Raw genomic sequence first — 27603 nt, forward strand, 5'->3', positions numbered from 1 at the left:
AGTACCAAGTAGCCCTTCCTTATCTTAAAGCAAGTTCACGCGAAAAGCTGGTAAGCTTCGACAGCAGTGTCATTGGGCGCTGTACGCTGTGTCTTCCTAGACGTGCTCAGAGTTTGAATCCTTCAAATTTGACCAGGGTGAACTCGTTGGACCCAGTTACATAAGGCTATAACATAGATAAGGTTTTTTCACTGTCACAGATGGCGGAAACAGCCAAGTCTCCCCAAGGTGAAAATCCCCATTTTTGTGACAGAAAATCCCTTTAAGCTCACAAGAAGGCAACATCTTCAGATCTGGGACACACATGAAACTAGTAAAGCCCTTTGATCACCGAAAGATCGGAGTGTTGGGTACTAGAGGGCCCCATAAGTGTCGTCAGTGTCTGGACAGGAAAGCTATGCAGATGCATACTAGCACCTGCGTTGCCTGTATTGCAGGGACCCCCTCAGTTCAGAGCATCTCCTGATTGACCTAAAGATCTTGTGCACATGACTTAGTGGTGCCGAACACATTGCTCCGTTGCACCATCAAAATCACAGGGAGTACTATGTGCCTGTTATTGTGCAGTACGCTTGGGAAAGTACAGCGTTTGGCTGTACCAGAGGAAGATGGCTTTTCGAACTGGGATTTCTTCTCCGTGTCCCAAACAGGCTTTCCACACAGTATAGGCCATTCTGAACGTTGCGGTAGACAGCTCTATTATATTTGAGTGGGCCTTATGTACCCAGGGAGACATCATGGTCCTTGCAACTTTATTCTAGGCCAGCTGACTGCAACTTTGTGCCAGTCCCATGGCTCTGACTCGGAGCAAGGTGTTATATTTTCAGTAGACTTGCATGTTTTACTCTCTTTTCTAGCAAGGGGTCAGCTGAAAGGAGGGTAGTGGCGTTATACGCTCCTATACAGTTTCGTGTGCTGTCAGTAGTGGGATCAAAGCTGATGGCTCACCCTGCAGAAAGGAGGTGTGTGCTCTCGAGTGGAAAACATCTGCCACCTGACACCAAGGCGAAAGGTCTTAAATCCCCCTTGTCATGTCCAGTCAGCGTCGTGAGGCTCAATATAGTCCCCGAAGCAGCCAGGGCGTAAAACAACCTCTCATCGTCTACGGATCTGAAGAGGCCACTGGGCTCTGTTTTCGATAATGTACATGGCGACATTGCTAAGATATTTAGCAGTGCAGGCTAGCCGTCGTTTCATTGGAAGCTGAGCCTCCTTCACAGACGTATCTCTTTGAGGATGCGCGCACTATTGATAGAAATTATATACATATAGAAGCTTGTCACCTCGTGGCGAACCCGGATCATCCGCAGACGGAAACGTTCTGGCTGCGTTTGCTTGTTCCTGGACCTTGGCCAGTCAGTGACCCCGGAGAGTGCGCCCCGGTGCCCGCCATTTCTTAAGAATGTGCTGCGTGCTCGCTTCTGCGCGCGTGCAAATGCGCAGATGTTCAAGCGCGTCAGACAGACAGAAATGGGAGCTCAGGAGAGGCCGGGCATACACGCATGCCATCTGCTGCCTGTTGTTTTGGACAGGGGCTTGTTTATCATCTCAGGCTGAGCCCTTCCATGACCAGCGACGCAACACGTTTCCCTTTTTGCTTTGTGGACATCTTAGTGCGTCATTGGAGAGCTGCTACATTGTCACGGTAAAATGTTTTTAAGGTTCTTGAGAATAGCGGCACTGCCACTGGCACAAAGTCTGTGATTAAACTGTAATGTCTTAAATGTACAGTCCTCTTCCCTTAGGCTGACGACGTTATGGTCATAAAATATCTACTACAGTCAAGAAAAAAAAAATAGTGACTTAGAACTCGAATTGTCACATTGGAATTTTAGTGGTGATGGAGTCCCTACCTGTGTCAGCTGCCGAGGAAACCTATTTGATAGGTTAGTGGTGCAATATAAACTGTTGATATATACCTTATTGCCTCCTGATTTCTGTTAATCTTTGTCCATGAGTTCTCTAAATTTCTCGAGCACAGGATTGTATTTCACTTGTATCAGGCTCCCTTAGTTACATAGGCCACACCTCTTGTGAAAGTATCTTCGCTAAGAGTCTTGGATCAAACCCCTTCAATTGCCTCCCACTTTTTTTATGCCTCTTAAAGTACTTGTTATGAGGCAGATGTTTTCTGGACCCGGGTAAAAAATTATAGTGTCTCCACTTAGCAGTTCCTTTCATTTCAACTCTTTACCACCATTCCATCGCCCGGTGCTACCTCCAAATCCTACCTCACTCTGAATTTAAAACTGTCAAACTAATGAGCGTTATATAAAAGCCCAAGTTGACTGTATAACTTCTGCGAAGCATATCTTTTTACACAAAATGGATGCAGCCAGTAGGAGTCACTTTCACTCGGCAGAAATATTCTTCTAACGTAATGTTTCTTGAGCTGTTTGCTGCACCCAGTTGTCTTTCTGGTACACACCCCATGTCAGTTCATGAAGTCAGTTTTAACTTGCCAGCTGCATCTGCATGCACAGGTGTTCTGCCTTCTCATGGGACCGCAAATGAAAATTCCCTCCTCATAGGTGGAAACACCAGAAGAAAGCTAGATCATCCACTGTCATGAAAATTACGTTCCTTAGGGATTGGCTCAGGGTCAAATCCACACAGACTGCAAAACCCCTGTCCCAGGCACCAGAAACACATTGTTGTTAAAATCGATTGGCAGCAGGCCAGAAAATCTCAGTCAATTATGCTGATGCACACGATACATAAAGCATGCCTGAACCCTTCCTTCATTACAGATAGTAAGTAGACCAGAGCCACCATGACATTAAAAACGAGGTTCCCAGACATGGGCCTCGGGACAGACCTCATCTGTCTTGAAAACTCTTTCATACACTGGAAGCTAGAGCGAGGGAGGAATGGGTGGGAGAGGAGAGGGGAGGTGTCTAGTATCATACTTATGGGTGATTAAGGATCGCGGCCATCAAACTATTTTGTAAGTGGCTCACCATTGTTTTGATCCTCCCCTTCCTGTATCAAGGGTAATGTACAGGATTCAGGATGTATCAGTAAGAGGGTGGACCATCGGAAGTGTAATAGTGTAATCAAGAGTGTGAATATATATTTATATATATAATCTGTCAATGGGCCGAGTTTTAATGGTAATCTGACTCCGGCTGCTGGAAGTACGTTCATATGGTAAGATCCTGCTCACTAATGTGGTAGCGGTGTAGTCATTTTGAGGAAGACACGGCTTCGCACTAAAGTTCAGTGCTACTGTGAGTGGTCACCAAGGCTTAAGATGTGCATACCCAGCAAGGGAAGAACCTTTTGTTTGTCCTAGAAATAATATTTGCAGCCCAGGCCTCTCCAATCCTTTGGAGCATTGGAATCAGTACTTTTAGGGCCCCCACAACCATCTTGTGCTATGACCAGTACTATACAATTTTCTGCCCAGACAGATCAGTGTAAACACTTGTGGCATAATGTGCCAGTGGACAGTACCCTTAATGACGACCGACAACAGCTAACATGTTGTGCTTCATCAAGCTCAGAAGTGCAGACGTTCCACCCAAAATTCAGTTTTGTTGAACTGTGAATCGATCTTTCACAATAGTGCTGGAATTGTGCCTTTGTGAGAGAAAATGTTAAGTGGTTTAGATGGAAAAATCTTTTTCTACAGTGTGCGGAATTCCTCTAAATCTTATCAACTAATCTGCTTACTAAAGGAGATTTGAGGGTGTTGATGAAAAATAATAGTCAGAACTAATGTTGCGTCTAGGCCTGCCTACTCATTGGACCAATGTTGTATGGGTTATTAAAAACAGGACTTCAAAAAACATCAGAAGAAGAAACCTGAAAAGTGTAAATTAATGTTTATCTCTCTAGTGTGGGCGTGTTCTGTTGACGTCTTGGACACTGGTCGCCTCCCAGTCTCTCTTATCCTCTCTTGTCTTATTCGATAGCTCACCTAGGCAAGGCTTGATGTTCTGTTTTGTTTTTATGTAGATGCTATGGTTTTGCATTGATACCTCTTAATATATGTTGTGTACTTTTTGCAGAGCATGGAAACTCTTGGCTCCCCGAGGTCAGCAGATACAGTTGGACCCGACAGCATGGAAGTGTTGTCTGAAGAAGGGTAATTATTCAACTGGCCTTTTTTTTATTGATATTCATGTTTGCTCACTTGCAATTGTTAATGCTGTGACTGAATTCACTGCTCACTTGCAATATGAAATGAGAGCTGGGGGCAGGTGGGTCCCAAAGAAGTTATCATTTTCCTGGTAACAGGGGGCATATCCATTATGTTTTAATCTATTAAGGTCCTTATTTCTTTCGTTCGTTTGAAAAGAATAATGATAAAAATGCAGTGTTCAGGGAAGAACTAAATGGCTAGAGCAGGGGTATGTTACGTAAGCCCAGGAGTGACAGATCTGTGCCTAAATATTCAGGATTGTACTGACTCCTCGTGAGCTCTGTTGAAGTTATTGAATACAAATATCTTTTAAGTGGATACCTTAAAAATCTGAACCCCCCCCCCCCCCCCCCATCTCTCCTTTGCCCTGTTGTCTCTCTTCTCGAGATCTCATGTTCTCCTTCTTTTTCAGTGGCGGTGTGAAAGTGGGAGGAATTAATAAATGACAGGATATTGCATTTCAGTAGGTGAAAGTGGAAGCTTTCTAAGTGACCTAAGGCACAGTGATCTTTTTCAGCCTTCCTATGTCACCTTTTACTACTAAATCTCTAGATTTATTGGGGTCTTGCTCATTCTGGTTGTAGGGTGACAAGCATGACTTTTTTTGGGCATGCACATGAGGTAAGACACCTAATCAGGTTATACTGTAGCTGAAGCCTGTGATTAGAAAGGAAAGTATCTGTGTTGGTTGCGAAAGCAGTGAATCTAATAGCCTCTCAAACAAGCATTAGCATGGCCAATAGGTCTCGCTTTTGGGACCTTATAAGTATTTAGTTATGCAGCACAATATCCTTGTTGCAACAACAGCAACTGTTAAAGTGACCGCGCATGCACTGCAAACACAGGAATGCATTTTCATGCGATAAAACATTCAAGCCAGACTTATTGACATGGTAGTGGTGGTAGTGGAGATATTGGTGGTGGTTACACCAGTAGTGTTGGTAGCATCATTAGTGGTACTGGCGGTGGTGTGACAATGGGCTGGTGGTGGGTTTTGTTTTAGGGTAGTGGTAGCGTTGATACTTATTGTGATAGAATTCACATAACATGAGTTTGTAAAGTAAACATTCGCCCAAGTCTTGGGCCTTCTGGCTCTGAAATAACAGATGTTTATTGTTATTCAACTCAATGTTACTCATTTTATTGATATCGGAAGGACGAAAGGCTGAGTGGACCTGTTGGGATTCGAACCTGTGACCATTAGGTCAAACACAAATCCGGGAGTTGGATGTCTTAGTCCACTGTTCCACCAACCTGGTATTAATGGTAACACAGCTGTCCGAGTTAGTGGTATTTGTGGTGGTGGCATCTGTCATGGCAGGTGGTGGTGTGATATTGGTAGTGTTGCTGATGGTTGTGGGGTGTTGTGATTTAACTGGTATAGTGTTATTGGTGCTGGTGTGGTATTGGTGGTGGCAGTATTATTATTGGTCATGGTGGAGCTGGTAACATATTGGCAGTGATACTGGTGGTAGGGTGTAAATATTGGTGATGGTGGTATTGGTGATGGTGTATAGGTAATGTGTGGTAACAGTGATGGTGTAGTTCATCGAGGCGGTGGAGATATTGGTGGCGGTCATATTGGTGTATTTGTATTGGTTTTAGTACTGGTTGTAGTATTGATGGTATCTCTACTGGTGGAGGCAGTATTGCCAGTGATAGTGGTATTTCATGTTTACGATTAAAAAAAAATAATGTGACAAAAAGTCTGGTGGTTGAGTGGACAATTTAGATCTAAAATAGTCCCTTGTGCACACATTCCATTGGTGGTGGGATGATATACCAAACAGCCAATAGCATGAAGTCAAAGAAAAATACTCCTCTCTGCATAGCCAACAGCCGCTATCTGTATATCTTAAATAATTGACAGTAAAAGGTCTGACACAATCTAAAGTCATTTGGAGCCAGGTTTAAAAATGTGTATTCTTTAAAGGAAAATAGTGCACTCTTTAGGTTAAAGGCTACACTCTCATTTGGCTTATTCTAGGCAGTGACACTTAATTTAACACCCCACATTAAATGTGTGTTTGTATTGGAAATGATAAAACTTAAACTAGCGAAGGAGGAAAGGAGTGCGGGACACCGCAGTACAACGAGTGCAGCAGCCCCTGAACTCTAAACTATGCCTTCGTCAGTGATACTCATTTTATCAACCTCAGAAGGATGAAAGGCCCAGGAGAGATATAAACCTGTTACTTTCATGTCGAGCACAGGTGTTAACAGCAGGTACAATATTTGAGTATACGCATGAATCATAACCGCAACACATCATTAAAATAAGTTAACATCTTCTTACAACTATAAATAGAAATATAATGCAGCTTAGTTCCTTTGCTTGCAACGCCCAGCAGTGCCAGGAACCCCATGTTCAAGAACAATATACTATATTACACATAAAATAAAGAAGGGGAGAGGAAAGAAAATGGGGTTGGGTAGCGCCAGTTAACGAGAAATACATATAGCAATTTATGAAAATGCCGAAGAACAGCATTATATGTAATATATTCATGAAAAATAAAAAAAAGTGCTAAAATATACAAAGTATTAAGATGTGACGAATATGTTAAGTTTATACATTCAGGGGAGCTCTTCAGAGCTAATTAATGTAAGAAAGATATTTTGCTGTTCAATAGAAGGAAAGGTTCAAGGAGACCAAATTATTTCTTGTTTACAATAGGATACAAATAAAAAGTTTGGAGACGAAACCTTATAGCAGCAGGTACTTACCACACCGAGCCATCTTAGAGGTATGCAGTGCTGCAGCAGCAGCAACTTGAGTCCTGTTTGGTCAAAGCACTCCTGAACGCACAAATCGATCAAAACATCGACTCACGCCTTGTTTTTCTAGCTCTCTTTCATTCCTCACACACATTCCTGAGGGACTCTCCCAGTCAAGAGTTTACATCCTGGGAGGTGCTCACAAGCAGACGTTGCGAGTGTGCAAAATGGGCAGAGGAGCACCCTTTTCAGTTGCAATGACTGGAAGCATGACGTCATCCAGTGTCACTAGAGTGTAAACGCAACACCAAGAGCCAGAGAATGAACGCGCTCAAAGGCGTTCCACAATCACGGACACATTTCGCCCTGCTTGGTGAACATCAGAGTGAAAAGGTTATTGTGCTCTCACAGTAAGGAAGCTTAAAGGAGGCAATGAGGGAGGTTGAACGTTCCTTATATTGTGTGCTTGGGAAAGGTGCCATCCCTTATGACAAACATATAGCGCTGTGAGGCATAGCTAGTATTTGCCACCTAAGGTGTAGGTAGGGGCTTGAAAAATAAAGGAAATTCAGAAAAAGTATTCTGACCTTTAAAGATAACGTTATTACAGAAAGCAAAAGTACTAAATTTACAAATTTCGGGGCTACAGAGAGCAGTTCCCCAATTTGGATCAAGGGGGCGGATGACCCTACTTGGGCGGAGATGGCGACCATAGGCGCAAAATCTTGCTAGAAACGGACATGTTCATCGCACATTTGCAACAGAAAGTTGCCAAAATCTGCCACTGTCATCAAATGACTCCACCCTTTTCGTCTAACTACAGGGAGCGCTTTGTTGAGGCCACAGTTGAGTTGGAACGATACAAATATTCTCAATAAAATAAGTAGAAATGAACCGTGACATGCACTAGATGTAAAATTTTGGGACAGGAAAAAAAAAATCAATAGTCGTAGCTCAAAACTTGCCCACTGCTCAACCTGCTTGCTTTGTTCTTTATCGCACAAATCTCTCCATTACGTTTCTAGTCTCTGTAGGTTCGCAGCTCCTCTAACTGCTCAGAGAGAGCCGGAAAACAGAATGTAGGCACTACACCGAATACCGAAGAAAAGAATTAAAAAATCAAATTAAAGCGGCATGCGCTGTAGGTACTGGAGTGCAACTAATACTGTAGGTTAAAACGATGCATGCGTTAGAGCAAAGTGAAGGCATTGCCTAGCAACAAAGCAAGAACAGTTAGCAGCAGCACAAACAGGAAAGAGCAAGAGGAAAACTCAAGTTTGAATCTATAAGTCTCTGCAACACGCAGTAGAGTGACAAATAAAAACCAGTAAAAACAAGTTAAAGCAACTTAAAAACAATTGATACTAAAGTGACTAAGTGCTTCAGACCAGGTGGATAGCGTAGAGAAGTTACGACCCACCAGCATCTACAGAAGTCCGCACTCCATGCTTACTAAGACATGTGCCTGCTAAGTAGGAGGTACAGATGGGACAGAATCAGTCACATGACTGAACCTAAGCAGGCGCAACTGCGATTTCCAAAATACTGGTTTGAGAGGAAATTTCTATGCTGTTCTATCCCTTTAACGGGCATATGAAGTTTTGATTATCTGTAAAATTGAGATGGTAGTGAATCTGCAACAGAGATCTGTATGCGAAAGGCACTACACGGGTTACTATACTAGGATGCTGGCTGGCCCTGAGGGTTATTGTGCCAACTGCAGAGAACTGGGTGCAAGCTTCAAAGTTAAAATATCACTTGGGCGAACTCAGCACGTCACCTTTCAGAAGTTAGCAAAAATAAATGTAACAAATAACACTTACTGGTAAAATATGTAGTGTGCACCTCTGGAAAATGTAGGACTACAGAAAGAATCACTTCATTACGGCCGCGAAAGTGAAAGTGATCGCGATCAAGCGCGGCGGAGGAAAGACACATGGCGGCTGCGTGCGTGCACGTGAGCGTGCACGCAAGCTTTAGGCCACAGGCAGCACTTTTAAAACCCGTACACTAAATGTCTCGGCCAGAGCATCGCATGCGCTGGATCAGGCGAGACCTAAAAATCAGTAAAGGAGATTCACTTTTGTCTTTTTTACCTGTAACACGAAAAAGAAAGGAGCTGTAAATTGATAATTTTCTTTCATCTTAGGCTAAATTCGTAGCAACTGTGATTTGTCCTATTTTGTGTTGAGTAGTTGAACGAGAATCAGTGCCCTGCATTTCTGCCTGGTGTATAAGTAGAATATGGGTCACCTGTATGTGTTTAAAGAAAACTTGTAACTACGCTGCCTCTAACTCATGTACACCAGCGAGTTTTTGTAAAGCTAAACTAGATTATTCTCCTTTTCATTTTAGCAAGGACAGCGAACCTGACTCACACTATGGTAAACATTCACAGGTTAGTATCCAACTGTTGTCCAGTCACGATAAAAATGATGGTTTAATAGAAATATGCCTATTTTATTAGTGTTAACAATAGAATTGCTAAATGTATCCGAGATGCAATGATCCTATGAGATAAGGGGATACAGATGGAGTGCTGGTTTATCTCATTATACCTGGATTTATTTTTTGAGGGCGTTTTTGTTTGAGGGTGCACTGTTGCATACATTACTCATTGAAAACCTAATCTTCAGTTGAAACTGCGTATCTACTCTATTTCAAAACCTGTATCCTGTGTTGCCCTCAGTATCATTTACTCCTTGTTTCAATCTTTCCCCTTTCCCCCAGCTCCTTTATTTGCCTCTGTTGTATCGGGTACCCCTGCCTGCACTGCACCCTCCCTCCAGTGAACTTGGTTTAGCGTTTCAGTCTAATACAAGGTCCTCCAATGTTGGTCCTGGAGGGCCGAATCCATTCCAGATTTTTAAGAAAACTGCATTTATCTAAATGTGGATATGCTAAAAAAAATCCGGGATGGATCCTGCCCTCCAGGACTGACTTTGAGGGGTCCCCCTTGTAAAGTACATGGAGGGGGCCTCACGCTCTGGACCCAGTCAGGAGCTCTCAGGACAAGTGCCTGCCACCCCTGCGGAGTGCCTGAGACCCCCCACGCCCCCAGACACACCGCAGGGGCTGCGTTGGCATAAAGACCAGCTTAATCAGGCTGAGTATGCAGTTTAAAGTGCTCTGATGAGACCAGGGTTTGTTGCATATTTGGAAAGATTGTTAGTTGTCACATCACATGTTCACGTGTGATTGGCCTGCACTCAAATTGACATATAATGTGGCTTTATTTGAAATTTTAGCTATACTCCTAACAAACTGATCCAAATAATGTTTTATTTCATGCAATTCTGGTAGCATGTTCAAGTTTGGTCTTTTTGTGTGGGACTTCGAAATCAATGATATTATAGACCGAAGCAAAATGGTCTTAGCAGAGTTCTTTATCTCAGAATGTCCTAAACATGCAATGCACTCAGTTGTCCTCCGTGTTAACAAACTAATTTCTTGGCCTCTTACATTGTAGCCTTTCCCAACGAGCCAAATAGACTGTTTTATGTACAAAGAAGTTCAGTGGGGTCCATCTAGCATTCCTACTTGGATTTTATTAAGCAAACTGTTGATTGACATTATTTGTCGTCCGGCCTGGTAAATGTGTGCTTATCTTATGGGGCTGTTGCAGGAGTCCAGTGCTGAGGAGAAAACCTCAAAGGAAACTTGGGGCTTACACACACCCAAGTGGGGGCTGTCAAGAGAACTCCACTTCCAAGTAGTTTAAGTGGTTTCTTTTTCACACATTTTAATGTTTTTTTAGGTATTTAGAACAACACACGCATCATTCAACTTAAACGGTTACAGCAATTTTTTAGTGGCTTTTCGGACTTTCATATGAAAATACAGTTTCATTAGATTTTTTTTTTTTATTATTTTCTGAAAATGCTGACTAGAATGAATTGTAGCACAGGACATTATCTACCAGGCAAAAAAGTGGTTTACTTCACATGCCTCTTGTTCATCTAATTGCACCATGCTTCTGTAACTTGACACCACCGCACCCTGGCATTGCCCATGCTTCATCTAATCTTCACCCCCCTGGCCCTACAATGTTCTCTCATCCATCTTCTCAACACTGGGCAGGGGTATTCCTGCCCCTCAAATGCCTCCTACACAAGTTGCTGAGGCAGGGCACTGTGAGGGAAAGAAGTGAAAAACAGTAGCACATTCATTCTCCTGTTTTCCCCCGTCCCCATCATGCCCCAGCCCCACCCCCATCTTTTCAATCACCTCTGAAGTATATCCCATAGTTCGAGGCATGTGGGCTGCTGAATTCATATCTGTGCATAGATCGCCGCCAAGTGTTGGGTCCGGATGATTGCACATTGTTGTCCTAGAAGAGTCTTCGAAGTATCACGAGATAGGTGGCTCCTCCCCTGGACTACAGTGCGCATGGGCATCCCCTCCATCCTTAGATTGTTTTTTTCCGCCATTGGGTTCGGATGTCCTAATCTTAGCTCTTAGAGTATTTAGGCCTTTATTCGTTGGTATTGTTTTCATATGGCGCCGAGTAGTTTCATCGAAGTTAGCCATTTGCCCTTCGACATCCGAGGCAAGATCGACGATGGAATCAAAAACATCGAATAGCCCCTTCAAGCGTTGCCCTCTTTGCAATGCTAAGTATGCTCGCTTCGACGTGCACCCGGTGTGCAACAAGTAACTCTCTCCAAACCACGACGAAGCCACCTGCATGGCGTGCTCCAGCTTTCGTTCGAAGAAGACCCTTCGCATTCGTCGAGCAGCTCGGCTCGAGGCGCAGAAAGCGGCGCCGCACCCGGACAACATCTTCGGGACCGAAGATGAGGAGGTCGTGGACCTTGAAGTTCAGGGAGAGATGTTGGATCCGGCGTCGGAGCGTGAATCCGACTATGATGCCGAAGACGAACATATAATAGATGAAGAGGAGGATGACGTCGTCGTACAGGTAGGAGATGACGAAGAGGCCCTTGGGGCCGAGGAGGATGGCTCAGAACATGAGGTAGGCCCTCAGGTCTCCACAGGGCCGACGGAGGCACTCGATAAGGCTCAGGTCGCGGGATCGCCACAAGGCCTTACCCAAGATCATTCCTCTCGTTCTTCCGCCCCGCATAAACGCCCGCGTCGAACTATCCTAAAGAGCCATCGGTATCCAAAGCGCCATCACTCGATCAACGAGAATCGAAACTGAAGGCAACGGCACCGAAATCAAAACCGAAAGTAAAAGAGTCTCTCCACGGCGACAAGGCCTCGAAGCCCTCGGAGCCGAAAACACAAAAGACGGCTGTCGACGCCAAGAGAGGTCATGGGGACGTCGAGCCAAGGGCGGCGCCGAAACTCAAAGCCAAGGTCGCCAACGCCAAAGAGCGTCAACACAGATATGGAGGGCGGCCATCGAGAGCCAACCCATCCCACTATTCCGGTCCAGAAGACGTCATCTGGTACGGGGCTTGATGCCACAACGAAGAAGGCGTCGAAGGACCGTGTCCAATCCACGACGCCATCGCCCTTTGTCAAGCAGAAGGTGTCGGAGTCGTTATTACGCATCCACAACAAGGCTTCCACAACTGGTGCGAAGACAGCCCCGCAGCCGAAAACGGTCAGCGCGGTTCACATCGCGTCGACGCATATAAAGTTCGGCCTCCCACCAGCGGTGCCACCGAAAATGTTCGACGCAAAGAAGGGTCTCGACCCGCAAGAAGCTCTCGACCCGAAGAAAACTGTCGATGCACCAACAGGAATACAGATGGGACAGAGACCTGTTGCAGTGCCTCACGACGATGAGGTTCCACGGCAGTTTATCGACGCCACCACTGGTAGACTTTCCATATACAAACGGAAAATCGTAACAGAGACAACAATGGAGCCGTACAAGATTCCATTAAAAAAGAAGAGAACCACATCACCAGTTCTGGTGGAACATATTCAATTTGGCACCCCAGAAACTCAGCCATTCTCGCCCACACACTCTGATACGGATGCTGGAGATGATGGTGATGCTGAGGGCACTTATCCTGTGGATACTGACCCTGAGGACCAAAACCAACCTTGGGTGGACAATACGGATGCAGGGGACACACATACTGCTCTGGACACACAGGCATATGTGGCAAAAACATCTCCTACAGAGGACACTGCTGCTTTCAATGCCTTAATTGAAAGAGCTGCCAACAATCATGACGTACAGCTCCACACTGATCCTATTGAGGACGACTTTCTAATGGCTACCTTCTCTACTTCAGAAAGATCTGTGAAAAATCTGCCCATGCTGAAGGGGGTCCTAAAACAGGCTAATGACATTTTTAAGGAGACCACTAGGGCGAGAGTCCTTAACCCTAGAATTGAAAAAAAAAAAAAATAGGCCAGCTCCAGTGGACCCTGCCTACATAAAAGGACAGTTGCCTTTAGACTCATTGGTGGTTTCCAATGCTCGGAAGAGAGCCAACTCACAGACAACGGGTGATGCTCCTCCCCCCGACAAGGAGTCTAAGGTCTTGGAAACATCAGGAAAGAGGGTTGCTGCACAGGCAGCTAACATCTGGAGAATTGCCAACACTCAGGCACTTCTCGCTAGATACGACAGGGCGCATTATGATACCCTAGAGACACTGCTGCAGCACCTCCCAGATCAGTATAAAGAAGGAGCGGACACACTTATTAGAGAAGGGAAGCTCATTAGTAACGCTTGCATTAAATGCGCTCTTGACACAGCTGACACTGCAGCTAGGGCTATCAACACCAGCGTCATGTTAAGAAGGCATGCTTGGTTGAGAATCTCGGGATTCAAACCAGAGATACAAACAACTATACTCAACCAACCGGTCAACCCTAACTCCCTCTTTGGCCCCGAGGTTGACACCACTCTAGAGAAACTCAAACAAGCATTAGCATAGCCAATAGGTCTCGCCTTTGGGACCTTAGAAGTGTTTAGTTATCCAGCACAATAACCTTGGTGCAACAACATCAAGTGTTGCATGGCTAAACACTTATAAGGTCCCAAAGGTGAGACCTATTGTCTATGCCAATGCTTGTTTTGAGTGAGTGGCTCGTGCAGGTATGCCACTGTGAGGTAGAGATGCTGCGAGTGCTTTTACAGGAGCCTCTGTGACATTGCGCCTCTTCAAAATATATCTTGGGTCTAGTGTAATACCTCTATTCCCTATTCTCGTCTTCTTACACCCAATGCATCCTTAAATGTCCCATGTACAGCCGGGGTTGACACTCCTATTACCCCTGCCCTCCAGTGACAATTTACCTGTCACGGGTGATGGTGGTGGTGGTGGACATGGTGGTGGTGGACGTGGAGGTGGTGGACGTGGAGGTGGTGGAGGTGGATGTGGTGGTGGACATGGTGGTGGTGGACGACGTGGTGGTGGATGACGTGTTGGTGGACGTGGTGGTGGTGGACGTGGTGGTGGTGGATGTGGTGGTGATAGAGGACGTGGTGGTGATAGTGGACGTGGTGGTGGACCTGGAGGTGGACCTGGAGGTGGTGGTGGACCTGGAGGTGGTGGTGGTGGACCTGGAGGTGGTGGTGGACGTGGTGGTGCATGTGGTCGTTGTGGATGTGGTGGAAGACATGGTGGTGCATGTGGTCGTTGTGGATGTGGTGGAAGACATGGTGGTGGACGTGGTGGAGGATATGGTGGTGGTGGACATGGTGGTGATGGACGTGGTGGTGATGGACGTGGTGGACATGGTGGTGGTGGACATGGACGTGGTGGTGGACATGGTGGTGGTGGACATGGACGTGATGGTGGTGGACATGGTGGTGGTGGACGTGGTGCTGGTGGTGGACGTGCTGGTGGATGTGGTGGTGCTGGTGGTGGACGTGGTGGTGGACCTGGTGGTGGTGGTGGACCTGCTGGTGGTGGACGTGGTGGTGGTGGACGTGGTGGTGGAGGACGTGGTGGTGGACCACGTGGTGGAGGTGGACGTGGAGGTGGACATGGTGGTGGTGGACGACATGGTGGTGGACGACGTGGTGGTGGTGGACGTGGTGGTGGTAGTGGACGTGGTGGTGGTAGTGGACGTGGTGGTGGTAGTGGACATGGTGGTGGTAGTGGACATGGTGGTGGTGGACATGGTGGTGGACATGGTGGACATGGTGGTGGACGTGGTGGTGGTCGTGGTGGTGGACGAAGACATGGTGGTGGACATGGTGGTGGGGGACGTGGTGGTGGGGGACGTGGTGGTGGGGGACGTGATGGACATGGTGGTGATGGACGTGGTGGTGGATGTGGTGGTGCTGGTGGTGGACCTGGTGGTGGTGGTGGACCTGGTGGTGGTGGTGGACCTGGTGGTGGTGGTGGACCTGGTGGTGGTGGTGGACCTGGTGGTGGTGGTGGACGTGGTGGTGGTGGCGGTGGAGGACGAGGTGGTGGTAGAGGACGTGGTGGTGGTGGACATGGTGGTGGTGGTGGACATGATGGTGGTGGAGGACGTGGTGGTGGACGACGTGGTGGTGGTGGTGGTGGATGACGTGGTGGTGGTGGACGTGGTGGTGTTGGCCGTGTACGTGGTGGTGGTGGATGTGGTGGACGTAGTGGTGGTGGTGGAGGATGTGGTGGATGTGGTAGTGGACTTGGACGAGCCCGGGTAATTTCTCTATGGTTGGCTCTATGGTATCTTTCCTCCATAAATGGAAGCAATGGTTGTTATTTTGAAATCATAGCAGATAAAGTACTGCCACTACTTGAGTTATTCAAGCATTTTAGGCCCAGCAGCCGGTAGTAGGAAAGTAACATGCAAACATAATGCAATGCAGTAAAATGGAATGTGATGGGACACTTTGGAGAGAGAGCAGTGCATGAGGGAAAACGTATGTGATATTTTATGGCTCAGTAGTGTCTGCCTTATATTGAGGCTATTGTTAATTGCTGTTACAAAGAACATTGTAAGACGAATTGCTGTCTTTGTGCGACATGCGACAATAAAGAGCAGGCGAAAGAGAGTGCGAGCGAAAGAGAAAGAGAGTGAGGGACGAATAAAAAAAAATTTTTTTTTTTTTTAAACGCAGCCCGCACTGTGTTTAACTCTTTCGATGCGCATGACGGAGCGGTTCCGTCATGCGCATTGGTTGCGCTGTGCGGATGACAGAACCGCTCCGTCACAGCCCCGCCCGCGCAACGAACCTTCAGCACGGCGCGGTAATCCGCGCCGCGCTGAAGGGGTTAATCACAGTGAATGACTAATGCTGGAACGCAAACAAGCAGCAGCTGTTTTAAAGCACACCAGTGCTTGTACTGGCCTCCGCCTTGCGGGAGCGAGCAGCGGCGGCGCGAGAGCCATATGTTTTCAATTAGAACGCGTGCCGCTGCTTGCTCCCGCAAGGTGGATGCCAGCCCAAGCACAAGTGTGCTTGAAAAGGAGCAGACCGATGGCTAAAGGCCCTCCTAGAGCAGCGCATGCGCCCTGCCTAGGCGAGACCTAAAAAGCACTCTGTTAGATACAAGATAAAATTTTAGTGGGACACAAAGGGAGCAAGTGGCGAAGCTATGTAGAACTTTCACTGGGTTTTACAACCAACACTGAAAAAGTTGGTATCAAGGGATCAAAACGATTTAGAAAAATGTCCACTTGCCACGGATGGTACCATGGCGATTATTTCCAGGATGTACATAAACTTCTTAAAAGGTAGAATAGCTGCGTACCTGTCGAATATATGATGAAGTGGGAAAGAGCGCTGGTTAAAATACTGGGAAACCAAGACTGAAAATGGGTAGGAAGTGTTGTTACGAAAGAAATGTTTAAGAGTATTCATAACAGGAAAGGACATTATCAGATTATTTAGGCCTAGCACTAAACTCACTTGTGATTACACAATGTGCGCCAAATAATCCAAATTGCAGGAGAGGATATGGCCAAAAAGGAAGGGATGGATATGTTCCATGTTTGATGGAGATTGACCATGTCGGCTTTTTTTCTGAAAAAAAAAGGTCTTCAACACCATAAAGGAAGTTGTGGATTACTCCATACTGAATTATCCTAGAACCATCACTCTGTGAGTGGACCCAGACAGTAAAAGTAATTTTCAAACATTGCTTGGGTGCGTAAAAGATGGCTATCGCCTTTAACTGGAGGAAGGTGGATCCTTCTGATATCAGGACAGTGAAAATAGTGACTATGCAACATCCGATCACTTACATGAAGGGAAAATACCCAACTACTAATGGGATTTGGAGACCTTTATTAGACCTCTTACTCAATAGGTCTTCCTAGCATAGCCCGTCAAGATTGCAGCCCATGAATTTGTTTTGTTAAAATTTTCCATCCACCTGGGGAAAAGGAATGTACGGTGGTAGAAGGGTCTTGTAAATGCTGTACAATGAGAGAAACAGAAACATGACTCGAATGTCCGCTGCAAGGAGGGTTTACAATGAAAACACAGGACAGAGTGTCTTGAATGCAGGAGGGGATTTCTGTTAGGGAAAGGGGCAGGTTTCATTTTAACATTCATTTAAAAAAATGGTTAGTTCATTCAACAACCTCTGTAGGCTAACTAGGTTGCATTAAATAAGACAAGATTGTCAGCATACATCAACATGCTGACCAGGTTACTCCCTTTTACCCCCAATGTAAGCAGAAAACAGTGCATTTTCTCCAATTTCCTAGTGAAGACATGTACAAAATAAATCGTTAAAAGAAGAGCCTTGAAGGTGTCCCTGGTTAGTAACAGTTTAGATGCTTTCTAATTAAATTGTTGGTATGGAATCCTACCACAGTCAATGTAATGACATAGACACAAACCTCTAATAGTTAGTGCTTTTGATGCCAGTAATGCTGTTGCCTTTACATTACAATTTACTCTCTCCCAAATCACCCAAAAAACTAGCCGGTGACCAATTAACAGGTTACATTCAATAATGTAATCGGTTTGCTGTTACAATTTGCCTCCCATCATGAGAAATTAGAGGAATTTCCTTCCTCCCTTTTCAGGTCATGCCTACAGACGGTGGTGACCTTCCTGTGCCAGCAGGAATCCGTCCTGAGCACTCTGAGACGTACTGAACCAGAGAACAGATCTCCACACCAGCTGGAGCTCTCATCTTTGTCCCAGTTAGAGATTCTTAAGCCAGTCAGGCAGGGGAGACCTCCCGAGACCTGATGTTCCTCTTCCTGGACACTTTAAGAGATGGAAGGTCAGAGAAAAGGCCTCAAAGCCGGGGGCTACCACCCTAGTGGGGCTGGAGTTCTCAAGTGCCTGGTCAGAGCTTCGCAACCTAGACAGGCTCTCGGGCCTGCAAGATTGTGTATCGGGCTCTCAGTGACATTGTGAACCAGAGAACTGAGCCCAAGGTCAGGTGCTTCCACCCCAGGGGCCGGGTTAAAGCTTTTCCATTGTGGAAAGTGTTAACTCAGGCCGCTGCTCAATGCAACAACGTAGGACTACGGTCTCTTGTCCCAATACAGACTTTGATGGGCATTGGGTCTGCCCGTTTCTCACAGCTTCACTGCTTTCTTGTCCATATCTGTTCCATGTTCCCGAATGAATGGCTTTCCTCTCCATAGAGCATATTGGCCTCATTGTGTTTTGATGGATACTTAAACAAAGGGATCCACCCGCATGTATAGTAGATCAAGAGACTCCCGTTCATACCATGTGTGTCCCACGGTCGTGGAGAATACACATCAGTTGTTAAAATACCCCTCACACACCAAAAGGGCCCTTGGTGTCATGCTTCATCATAGGGGTCTTCCCGCCCCTCTACGGGACGGGGCGTGCTACGACCAACGTATACGTGGGAGCACTGTTCTTGGTGAGACTACTATGTGTAGTGCAAGGGTGTGCAAGGAAGGGTCAGGAGTGAGTGGAGAGTGATTTTAAAAAATACCTGGCTCACTGGACTAGGAAAATTTTTTTTTATTCTGCCATCTAAGCTGGTATTAGTAAAAAGGTGGGGGTGGAGGGTGTATGCCTCAATGAGCTTGACCTCCTGGTGTCGACATGTTTCGAAGCTTCCCCAAGCTTCTTCGTCAGGACCTAAGAAGATCCCTTCCAACGACGCACTGTGATGTGGTGAAAAATAGTGGGTGAAAAAATCAAATAGGAGGTAAATAGCCTCCAAGGGTTGGTAACGCCCCAATGGGTCTTACATACTCCTTGTAACCTAAATGGAGAGAATGGTATGAAAAGAGAGATACACAAGACATTATTGTTATAAGGATAGACGTTCATTCCGTCGTGTTTAAAACAGTGATCTGAAAAGGAAGTGAGCGATGATCGTCTTCTAACGCTATCACGTGATCTGTGATAAAAATATTGTGTGACATACTACATTAAAAACATACAATAACAAAACAACAGAAAACACACACTCTACTCAGAAAGGAAACGAGGTTCCTGTAGGGCGAAAATGTCATTGTGGTTGTTTGCATGCCCAACAAAGCAAAGAGAAAAACATACTTGCTGCAAAGAGAACAATTTCCTCATGAGCTCATTTACCGAGTGGTTGGAGTGCCAAATAGGCTACCTAAATAGCGGGAGAGAGGAGACTGTAATCCAATCGTCATTTTCTGAAGGTAAATCTTCCACCTGCCGGCTATGCCGTACTTACGCCTCCTAGGATCAGTGTCCTGCTCAAATAACCACCCCGGTCGGCTCCGTCGATAAATTTAGACTGGAGATATTGTAGTTTAAATACCCCCACCAATCAGGGAATAAGTGCCACTCCGCCCCGTTTGACGGACCAATAGAAGGCTACCTGCTCACAAAGTAAGTGGAAACCCGCAGGCGCTGCTACACGGGACCCGGAACCGGAAGTTAGAAGCGGCCGGGTCACCGTGGTGAGACCGCAAAGGACCCCTAGAGAGAGAGGTGTCTATGTCGGATGCCTGATGGAGCGCTGACGAAACCCAATAATGAAGGGTGATAGATGTTCCAAACTGTCAACATCACCTGATTTTGAGGTTTAAATGTAAAAAAACAAATAAATAAACTGGGAAGGGGTGTGCATATATCGAGAAAGTATCCCTAGGTGTCCATATAGGTTGCCTGAATAACATCGGGATGAAAAGAATAAAATAAATAAAGGCATGTAACAGGTAGGAGAAATGCCCCCAACCTGCGTATTAGAGACACCCAGCTGGTACATAGCTAAACCAAGAGGTACATATATGCATGAGGTATGCAAAGCCCACATAAATAAGAAGGCTACAGCAGGGGGGCCTCAGCTGTGGTCACGAGGGGTAATTGACAAGGGCATGAAAAAAAGACAAAGAAATTACACAATGGTCCTAGAGTGGTACTACACTGGTTCAGGACAGATACGGGGGACCGAAAAAAAGGAGAAAAAACGTGAAAGGATTATTTTCGTCAGGTTGAGAACCGGTAGCTGAACAGTACTCAGTCAGGTATGATGATGGTTATACTCGGAACTGATTCCATGGTATATCCTCATTTAATCCATGGATGTGTGTTTTGAGACGGAACACCCATCGTTGTTCCTTCTCTAGGAGGCTGTGTTCGTTACTCAATTGTTCTATCACTGTCCACTGTAAATCGTCTATACAATGACTTTTGGAAATATAGTGATTAGACATCTTGGTAGTGCTCCTACCGCATCTGACATTACTGCGATGTTCGCCAATACGTACCTTAATTGGTCTGGATGTCATCCCCACATACTCAAGGCCGCACGGACAAGTGATTAGATATACAACATTTTTACTATTACAATTCGTGAAGCTTCTCTGGTCCCACTCATCGCCATTCCGGAACGTAATGTGTGTACTTTTTCTCGTCAGGTGACAGGTGCTGCAGTTCCCACAGGGATGATGCCCTTGTACTGGGGGTAGTAGACCAACAGGTCTTGGTCGAGATATGTTCTTTGGTCTTGTGTGAACAAGCATGTCTCTTAGGTTGCGTCCCCGCTTGTGAGCGAACATAGGTTTCGTTATGTTCAAGCCGCAGGAATTGAGTAGACGCCAGTGTTTATTCACTATCTTAGTGATCTGGTTAGAATGTGTGTTGTAAGTTGTTACACATATCGGTCTCTCATCGATCTGGTTTTCCACTTTGTCTTCCAAAAGAGCCTCTCTGTTATTATTCCTTGCTCTTTTCAAGGCTTTGTCAACGATTTTCTCAGGATAATTGCGTTTTATCAGTTTGGTACGCAGTTCAGATGCTTGTTGTTTGAAGTCACTAAGTTCAGTACAGTTTCTTCGGAGACGGAGGAACTGACCGTACAGTAAGTTTTCCCTCAGGTGACGGGGGTGGAAACTGTCAAACAAAAGTAAACAGTTCTTAGCTGTTGCCTTAAAGTGTGTGGTGGTTTTGAGTTTCCCCTGTTCAGGGTAGATATTCAGGTCCAAAAACACCAGGTTTTCCGCCGATACACTATGTGTAAATTTCAGAAATGCATTCTGTTGATTCAGCCATAGCATGAATGCCTCTGTTGATTCGACGTCACCTTCCCATACGACCAAGACATCGTCAATATACCTTTTCCATACTTTGATGTGAGCGAGGTATGGGTTCATCGTGTGTAGGATCCTGTTAGTTTCCAGATGGTGTACATACAGCCCTGCTAGACTTGGAGCAAAGGTACTCCCCATGCTGGTACCGTGGCGTTGTTCATATATATCTTCAGCATACATAAAGAAATTACGGGTGAGAGCCAGTGAAACACATTCCATCACCAGACTACGAGGTGTCTGGTACTCCCAGGGAGTAGAGAATAAAACCTCCTCAATGATTAGCAGTGTTTCGTCGTGTGGGAGACTGGTATATAGGCTCTCCACGTCTAATCCCATAAGCAGATTTTTGGTGGGGTCAAAGTCGATGTCCTGCAGAATTTGCAGGACGTTCTTGGTATCACGCAGGTAGGTGCTGGTACTTTGAACCAATGGTCGAAGGAACGCATCCGCGAACCTTGATAGAGGTTCCAAAATGGAATTCACACCAGAGACGATGGGTCTACCAGGTGGTGAGACCAAGTTCTTATGGATTTTAGGTATGGTGTAGAAGTAGGGGATCCTGGGATTGGTATTAACCAGAAATTCAGCCTCCTTCTTGGAGATCCAGTCGTTTGCTAAGGCCTCCTCTACCATTGTGACAATCCTGACCCTGATTGACTCAGTAGGATCTACCTGAAGGATTTGGTAACACCTTTCACAATACATCAAGGGAGGAAAAGTTGGCTATACATGAATTATCAACAAACCAGGACATTACCATCAAACCTGCAGATAAAGGGGGAGCCATTGTTTTACAAACCACTGTCAACTATGACATTGAATGTAGAAAACTGCTGGATGACCGTAGAAACTATGGAATCCTTCAGGTAGATCCTACTGAGTCAATCAGGGTCAGGATTGTCACAATGGTAGAGGAGGCCTTAGCAAACGACTGGATCTCCAAGAAGGAGGCTGAATTTCTGGTTAATACCAATCCCAGGATCCCCTACTTCTACACCATACCTAAAATCCATAAGAACTTGGTCTCACCACCTGGTAGACCCATCGTCTCTGGTGTGAATTCCATTTTGGAACCTCTATCAAGGTTCGCGGATGCGTTCCTTCGACCATTGGTTCAAAGTACCAGCACCTACCTGCGTGATACCAAGAACGTCCTGCAAATTCTGCAGGACATCGACTTTGACCCCACCAAAAATCTGCTTATGGGATTAGACGTGGAGAGCCTATATACCAGTCTCCCACACGACGAAACACTGCTAATCATTGAGGAGGTTTTATTCTCTACTCCCTGGGAGTACCAGACACCTCGTAGTCTGGTGATGGAATGTGTTTCACTGGCTCTCACCCGTAATTTCTTTATGTATGCTGAAGATATATATGAACAACGCCACGGTACCAGCATGGGGAGTACCTTTGCTCCAAGTCTAGCAGGGCTGTATGTACACCATCTGGAAACTAACAGGATCCTACACACGATGAACCCATACCTCGCTCACATCAAAGTATGGTAAAGGTATATTGACGATGTCTTGGTCGTATGGGAAGGTGACGTCGAATCAACAGAGGCATTCATGCTATGGCTGAATCAACAGAATGCATTTCTGAAATTTACACATAGTGTATCGGCGGAAAACCTGGTGTTTTTGGACCTGAATATCTACCCTGAACAGGGGAAACTCAAAACCACCACACACTTTAAGGCAACAGCTAAGAACTGTTTACTTTTGTTTGACAGTTTCCACCCCCGTCACCTGAGGGAAAACTTACCGTACGGTCAGTTCCTCCGTCTCCGAAGAAACTGTACTGAACTTAGTGACTTCAAACAACAAGCATCTGAACTGCGTACCAAACTGATAAAACGCAATTATCCTGAGAAAATCGTTGACAAAGCCTTGAAAAGAGCAAGGAATAATAACAGAGAGGCTCTTTTGGAAGACAAAGTGGAAAACCAGATCGATGAGAGACCGATATGTGTAACAACTTACAACACACATTCTAACCAGATCACTAAGATAGTGAATAAACACTGGCGTCTACTCAATTCCTGCGGCTTGAACATAACGAAACCTATGTTCGCTCACAAGCGGGGACGCAACCTAAGAGACATGCTTGTTCACACAAGACCAAAGAACATATCTCGACCAAGACCTGTTGGTCTACTACCCCCAGTACAAGGGCATCATCCCTGTGGGAACTGCAGCACCTGTCACCTGACGAGAAAAAGTACACACATTACGTTCCGGAATGGCGATGAGTGGGACCAGAGAAGCTTCACGAATTGTAATAGTAAAAATGTTGTATATCTAATCACTTGTCCGTGCGGCCTTGAGTATGTGGGGATGACATCCAGACCAATTAAGGTACGTATTGGCGAACATCGCAGTAATGTCAGATGCGGTAGGAGCACTACCAAGATGTCTAATCACTATATTTCCAAAAGTCATTGTATAGACGATTTACAGTGGACAGTGATAGAACAATTGAGTAACGAACACAGCCTCCTAGAGAAGGAACAACGATGGGTGTTCCGTCTCAAAACACACATCCATGGATTAAATGAGGATATACCATGGAATCAGTTCCGAGTATAACCATCATCATACCTGACTGAGTACTGTTCAGCTACCGGTTCTCAACCTGACGAAAATAATCCTTTCACGTTTTTTCTCCTTTTTTTCGGTCCCCCGTATCTGTCCTGAACCAGTGTAGTACCACTCTAGGACCATTGTGTAATTTCTTTGTCTTTTTTTCATGCCCTTGTCAATTACCCCTCGTGACCACAGCTGAGGCCCCCCTGCTGTAGCCTTCTTATTTATGTGGGCTTTGCATACCTCATGCATATATGTACCTCTTGGTTTAGCTATGTACCAGCTGGGTGTCTCTAATACGCAGGTTGGGGGCATTTCTCCTACCCGTTACATGCCTTTATTTATTTTATTCTTTTCATCCCGATGTTATTCAGGCAACCTATATGGACACCTAGGGATACTTTCTCGATATATGCACACCCCTTCCCAGTTTATTTATTTGTTTTTTTACATTTAAACCTCAAAATCAGGTGATGTTGACAGTTTGGAACATCTATCACCCTTCATTATTGGGTTTCGTCAGCGCTCCATCAGGCATCCGACATAGACACCTCTCTCTCTAGGGGTCCTTTGCGGTCTCACCACGGTGACCCGGCCGCTTCTAACTTCCGGTTCCGGGTCCCGTGTAGCAGCGCCTGCGGGTTTCCACTTACTTTGTTAGCAGGTAGCCTTCTATTGGTCCGTCAAACGGGGCGGAGTGGCACTTATTCCCTGATTGGTGGGGGTATTTAAACTACAATATCTCCAGTCTAAATTTATCGACGGAGCCGACCGGGGTGGTTATTTGAGCAGGACACTGATCCTAGGAGGCGTAAGTACGGCATAGCCGGCAGGTGGAAGATTTACCTTCAGAAAATGACGATTGGATTACAGTCTCCTCTCTCCCGCTATTTAGGTAGCCTATTTGGCACTCCAACCACTCGGTAAATGAGCTCATGAGGAAATTGTTCTCTTTGCAGCAAGTATGTTTTTCTCTTTGCTTTGTTGGGCATGCAAACAACCACAATGACATTTTCGCCCTACAGGAACCTCGTTTCCTTTCTGAGTAGAGTGTGTGTTTTCTGTTGTTTTGTTATTGTATGTTTTTAATGTAGTATGTCACACAATATTTTTATCACAGATCACGTGATAGCGTTAGAAGACGATCATCGCTCACTTCCTTTTCAGATCACTGTTTTAAACACGACGGAATGAACGTCTATCCTTATAACAATAATGTCTTGTGTATCTCTCTTTTCATACCATTCTCTCCATTTAGGTTACAAGGAGTATGTAAGACCCATTGGGGCGTTACCAACCCTTGGAGGCTATTTACCTCCTATTTGATTTTTTCACCCACTATTTTTCACCACATCACAGTGCGTCGTTGGAAGGGATCTTCTTAGGTCCTGACGAAGAAGCTTGGGGAAGCTTCGAAACATGTCGACACCAGGAGGTCAAGCTCATTGAGGCATACACCCTCCACCCCCACCTTTTTACTAATACCAGCTTAGATGGCAGAATAAAAAATTTTTTTCCTAGTCCAGTGAGCCAGGTATTTTTTTAAATCACTCTCCACTCACTCCTGACCCTTCCTTGCACACCCTTGCACTACACATAGTAGTCTCACCAAGAACAGTGCTCCCACGTATACGTTGGTCGTAGCACGCCCCGTCCCGTAGAGGGGCGGGAAGACCCCTATGATGAAGCATGACACCAAGGGCCCTTTTGGTGTGTGAGGGGTATTTTAACAACTGATGTGTATTCTCCACGACCGTGGGACACACATGGTATGAACGGGAGTCTCTTGATCTACTATACATGCGGGTGGATCCCTTTGTTTAAGTACGCTTTATTGGGAGGAAGTATCCACCTCCACCACTCGTTGAGTGGAACCTCTCTACTCCCCCCTTTGTTTTTCTTTTTTGATGGATACATCACATACTTAGCCCATAAAATTAAACAATGTAGTCCATCCAAGACTGTTCATTCATGCTTATGTCTGCGGAGATTCCAGATCATCCATTTGTTTTTGCAATTCTAGACCAGAACCGTCAGCAGCTCAAACTTTTACAAGCTACAAAGAGTTTGCGCCATTTTTTTCCTGTTATTCACCCTCTGAATTACAAATAAACCTCCCAAGATTACAACAGGCTTCAGTCAAATCCTGTTATAAGTGAATGTTTTTACAAGCTTTACTGGAAGCATGCAAAGCATCTTTTTAACAACCTATGCTGCATTTTACATTATACCACGCATTGTATTCCTAGAGAAACGGGTAGCAATCTTCTTTTAATCAAACACGACCCTTATTTTTGGATGACTGGTTTACAAAGAATATACCAAAATGATGGAGAATCAAAATTCTTCAATGCATTTAAAACAAATACTTCACAAAATGTCTTAAATGCCTACCAGTTATTACCAGTAAAAGCCTTTAAAGCGTCGTAACATGCACTCACACAGGCACATCTCGCCACCACTACACAGCTACTGCAGAAGACATGTTCCAGTAGTGACCAGTACTTTTGGATGGGAGAGACTAGTACTGGAGATAGTAGTAGTAGAAGGTGGTAGGAGGCGGGATGATTTTCCATGGCACACTGCAGAAAAGGGGTTTGTATTCTAGAGGTACAGTACTGACGGGATGGACTGTAGGTTTTTATTCCACCACTTGTTTTCCACGGCAGTAGACGCTTTTCGTTTTTAGCGTCCACTTTGTAAACTCTTTACCCATTGCATTAAGGTCTCAATTCAATATATTTACTTCAGAAAAATGTTAAAGACTTGGCTTTTTTCAGGTCATTATTAGCTGATCCTTTCATTTTATCCAGCAGGCATGCTTAGCGCTATGACGCCTCTGGCAATTGCGTGCTTTACAAAATTATAAAATGAAATTAAATGGAGAGAGGGACGGGAGGGCCCTGGCAGCTTGAATGAGTCATGAGACATCCTCTTCAGGCACAGCTGTGGTCCATAGCCAGCCCGCCCAACTCAGTAGGTCCCAGGTTTACAAGCACTGAATGTCTGAAAGGAGACGGGTCTACTTAGGCAACAGTGCTGCAGCTCAAGGTGTGGTGCATTATTTGGCTCCTGGTGCTGCTGCTCCACCCAATCAGCCTCTCTCACAAATAATCCTGTCTTTAAAAAAAAAAACATAGATTACGTTTGTGGGAACTGAAATCATATATTGAAGCAGCGGTCTTTCCGCAACTGCCAAGAGCGCCTACCAGGAGCAGAAGAGAAGAGGCGCTTCAACCTATAAGCACACTGCAATACCAATAGGAGGGTCACTGGGCACCCAAGTAAATAGCACCTCACTATCAGGGGTAAGGGTGTGCGCTGCTTCGTGCAGCCAAAGGGCTTTCTTTAAGCTCCGCAGCCACCTCCTGTGGGTATAGAGCTATGAATCGACCACCTCATTCTTTCTGTGATGATGTAAGGGGAAGCAAGGGACACCCAGCTAGGACTGAAAAACCCTGGCTCTCTGTGTGTGGCAGCTGGAGTGGCACAGGCTGCCCAGGCACTTACCAGCTAGGCAACTATAGGCGGGAACACACCACTACAGCTTGTATGCATATGCCCACATAGACCATGAGAGTAACTGACAGGATTCTGCCACAGCCCCCACCAGCCATGATATCCAGGCCCTCTAGTATACAGAGGCAAGCTACTGAAAAAAGATACGATAAATTAGCGAGCCAGTTACAAAGAAGCGGCCATCTTAGCTCAAGGGAAACTCCTCGAAGCGAATGGTATTGCTGCATTACTGAGGATCAC

At 45.5% G+C, this 27603-nt stretch overlaps 1 protein-coding gene across 3 annotated transcripts in view; it reads left to right on the forward strand.

The window, feature by feature from the left end:
• FAM13A (family with sequence similarity 13 member A) overlaps nt 1-27603 on the forward strand; it is a 927448-nt gene that overhangs the window by 677755 nt on the left and 222090 nt on the right. For all 3 annotated transcript variants that reach the window (XM_085635480.1, XM_085635470.1, XM_085635487.1), the window contains 2 exons: nt 4014-4090; nt 9221-9263. In XM_085635480.1, coding sequence (XP_085491606.1) covers nt 4014-4090; nt 9221-9263 — 120 coding nt within the window. The remainder of the gene's footprint in view (nt 1-4013; nt 4091-9220; nt 9264-27603) is intronic.

Source organism: Triturus cristatus, chromosome 2_1 (genome assembly GCF_964204655.1).
Source record: "Triturus cristatus chromosome 2_1, aTriCri1.1, whole genome shotgun sequence".
Taxonomy (NCBI): domain Eukaryota; kingdom Metazoa; phylum Chordata; class Amphibia; order Caudata; family Salamandridae; genus Triturus; species Triturus cristatus.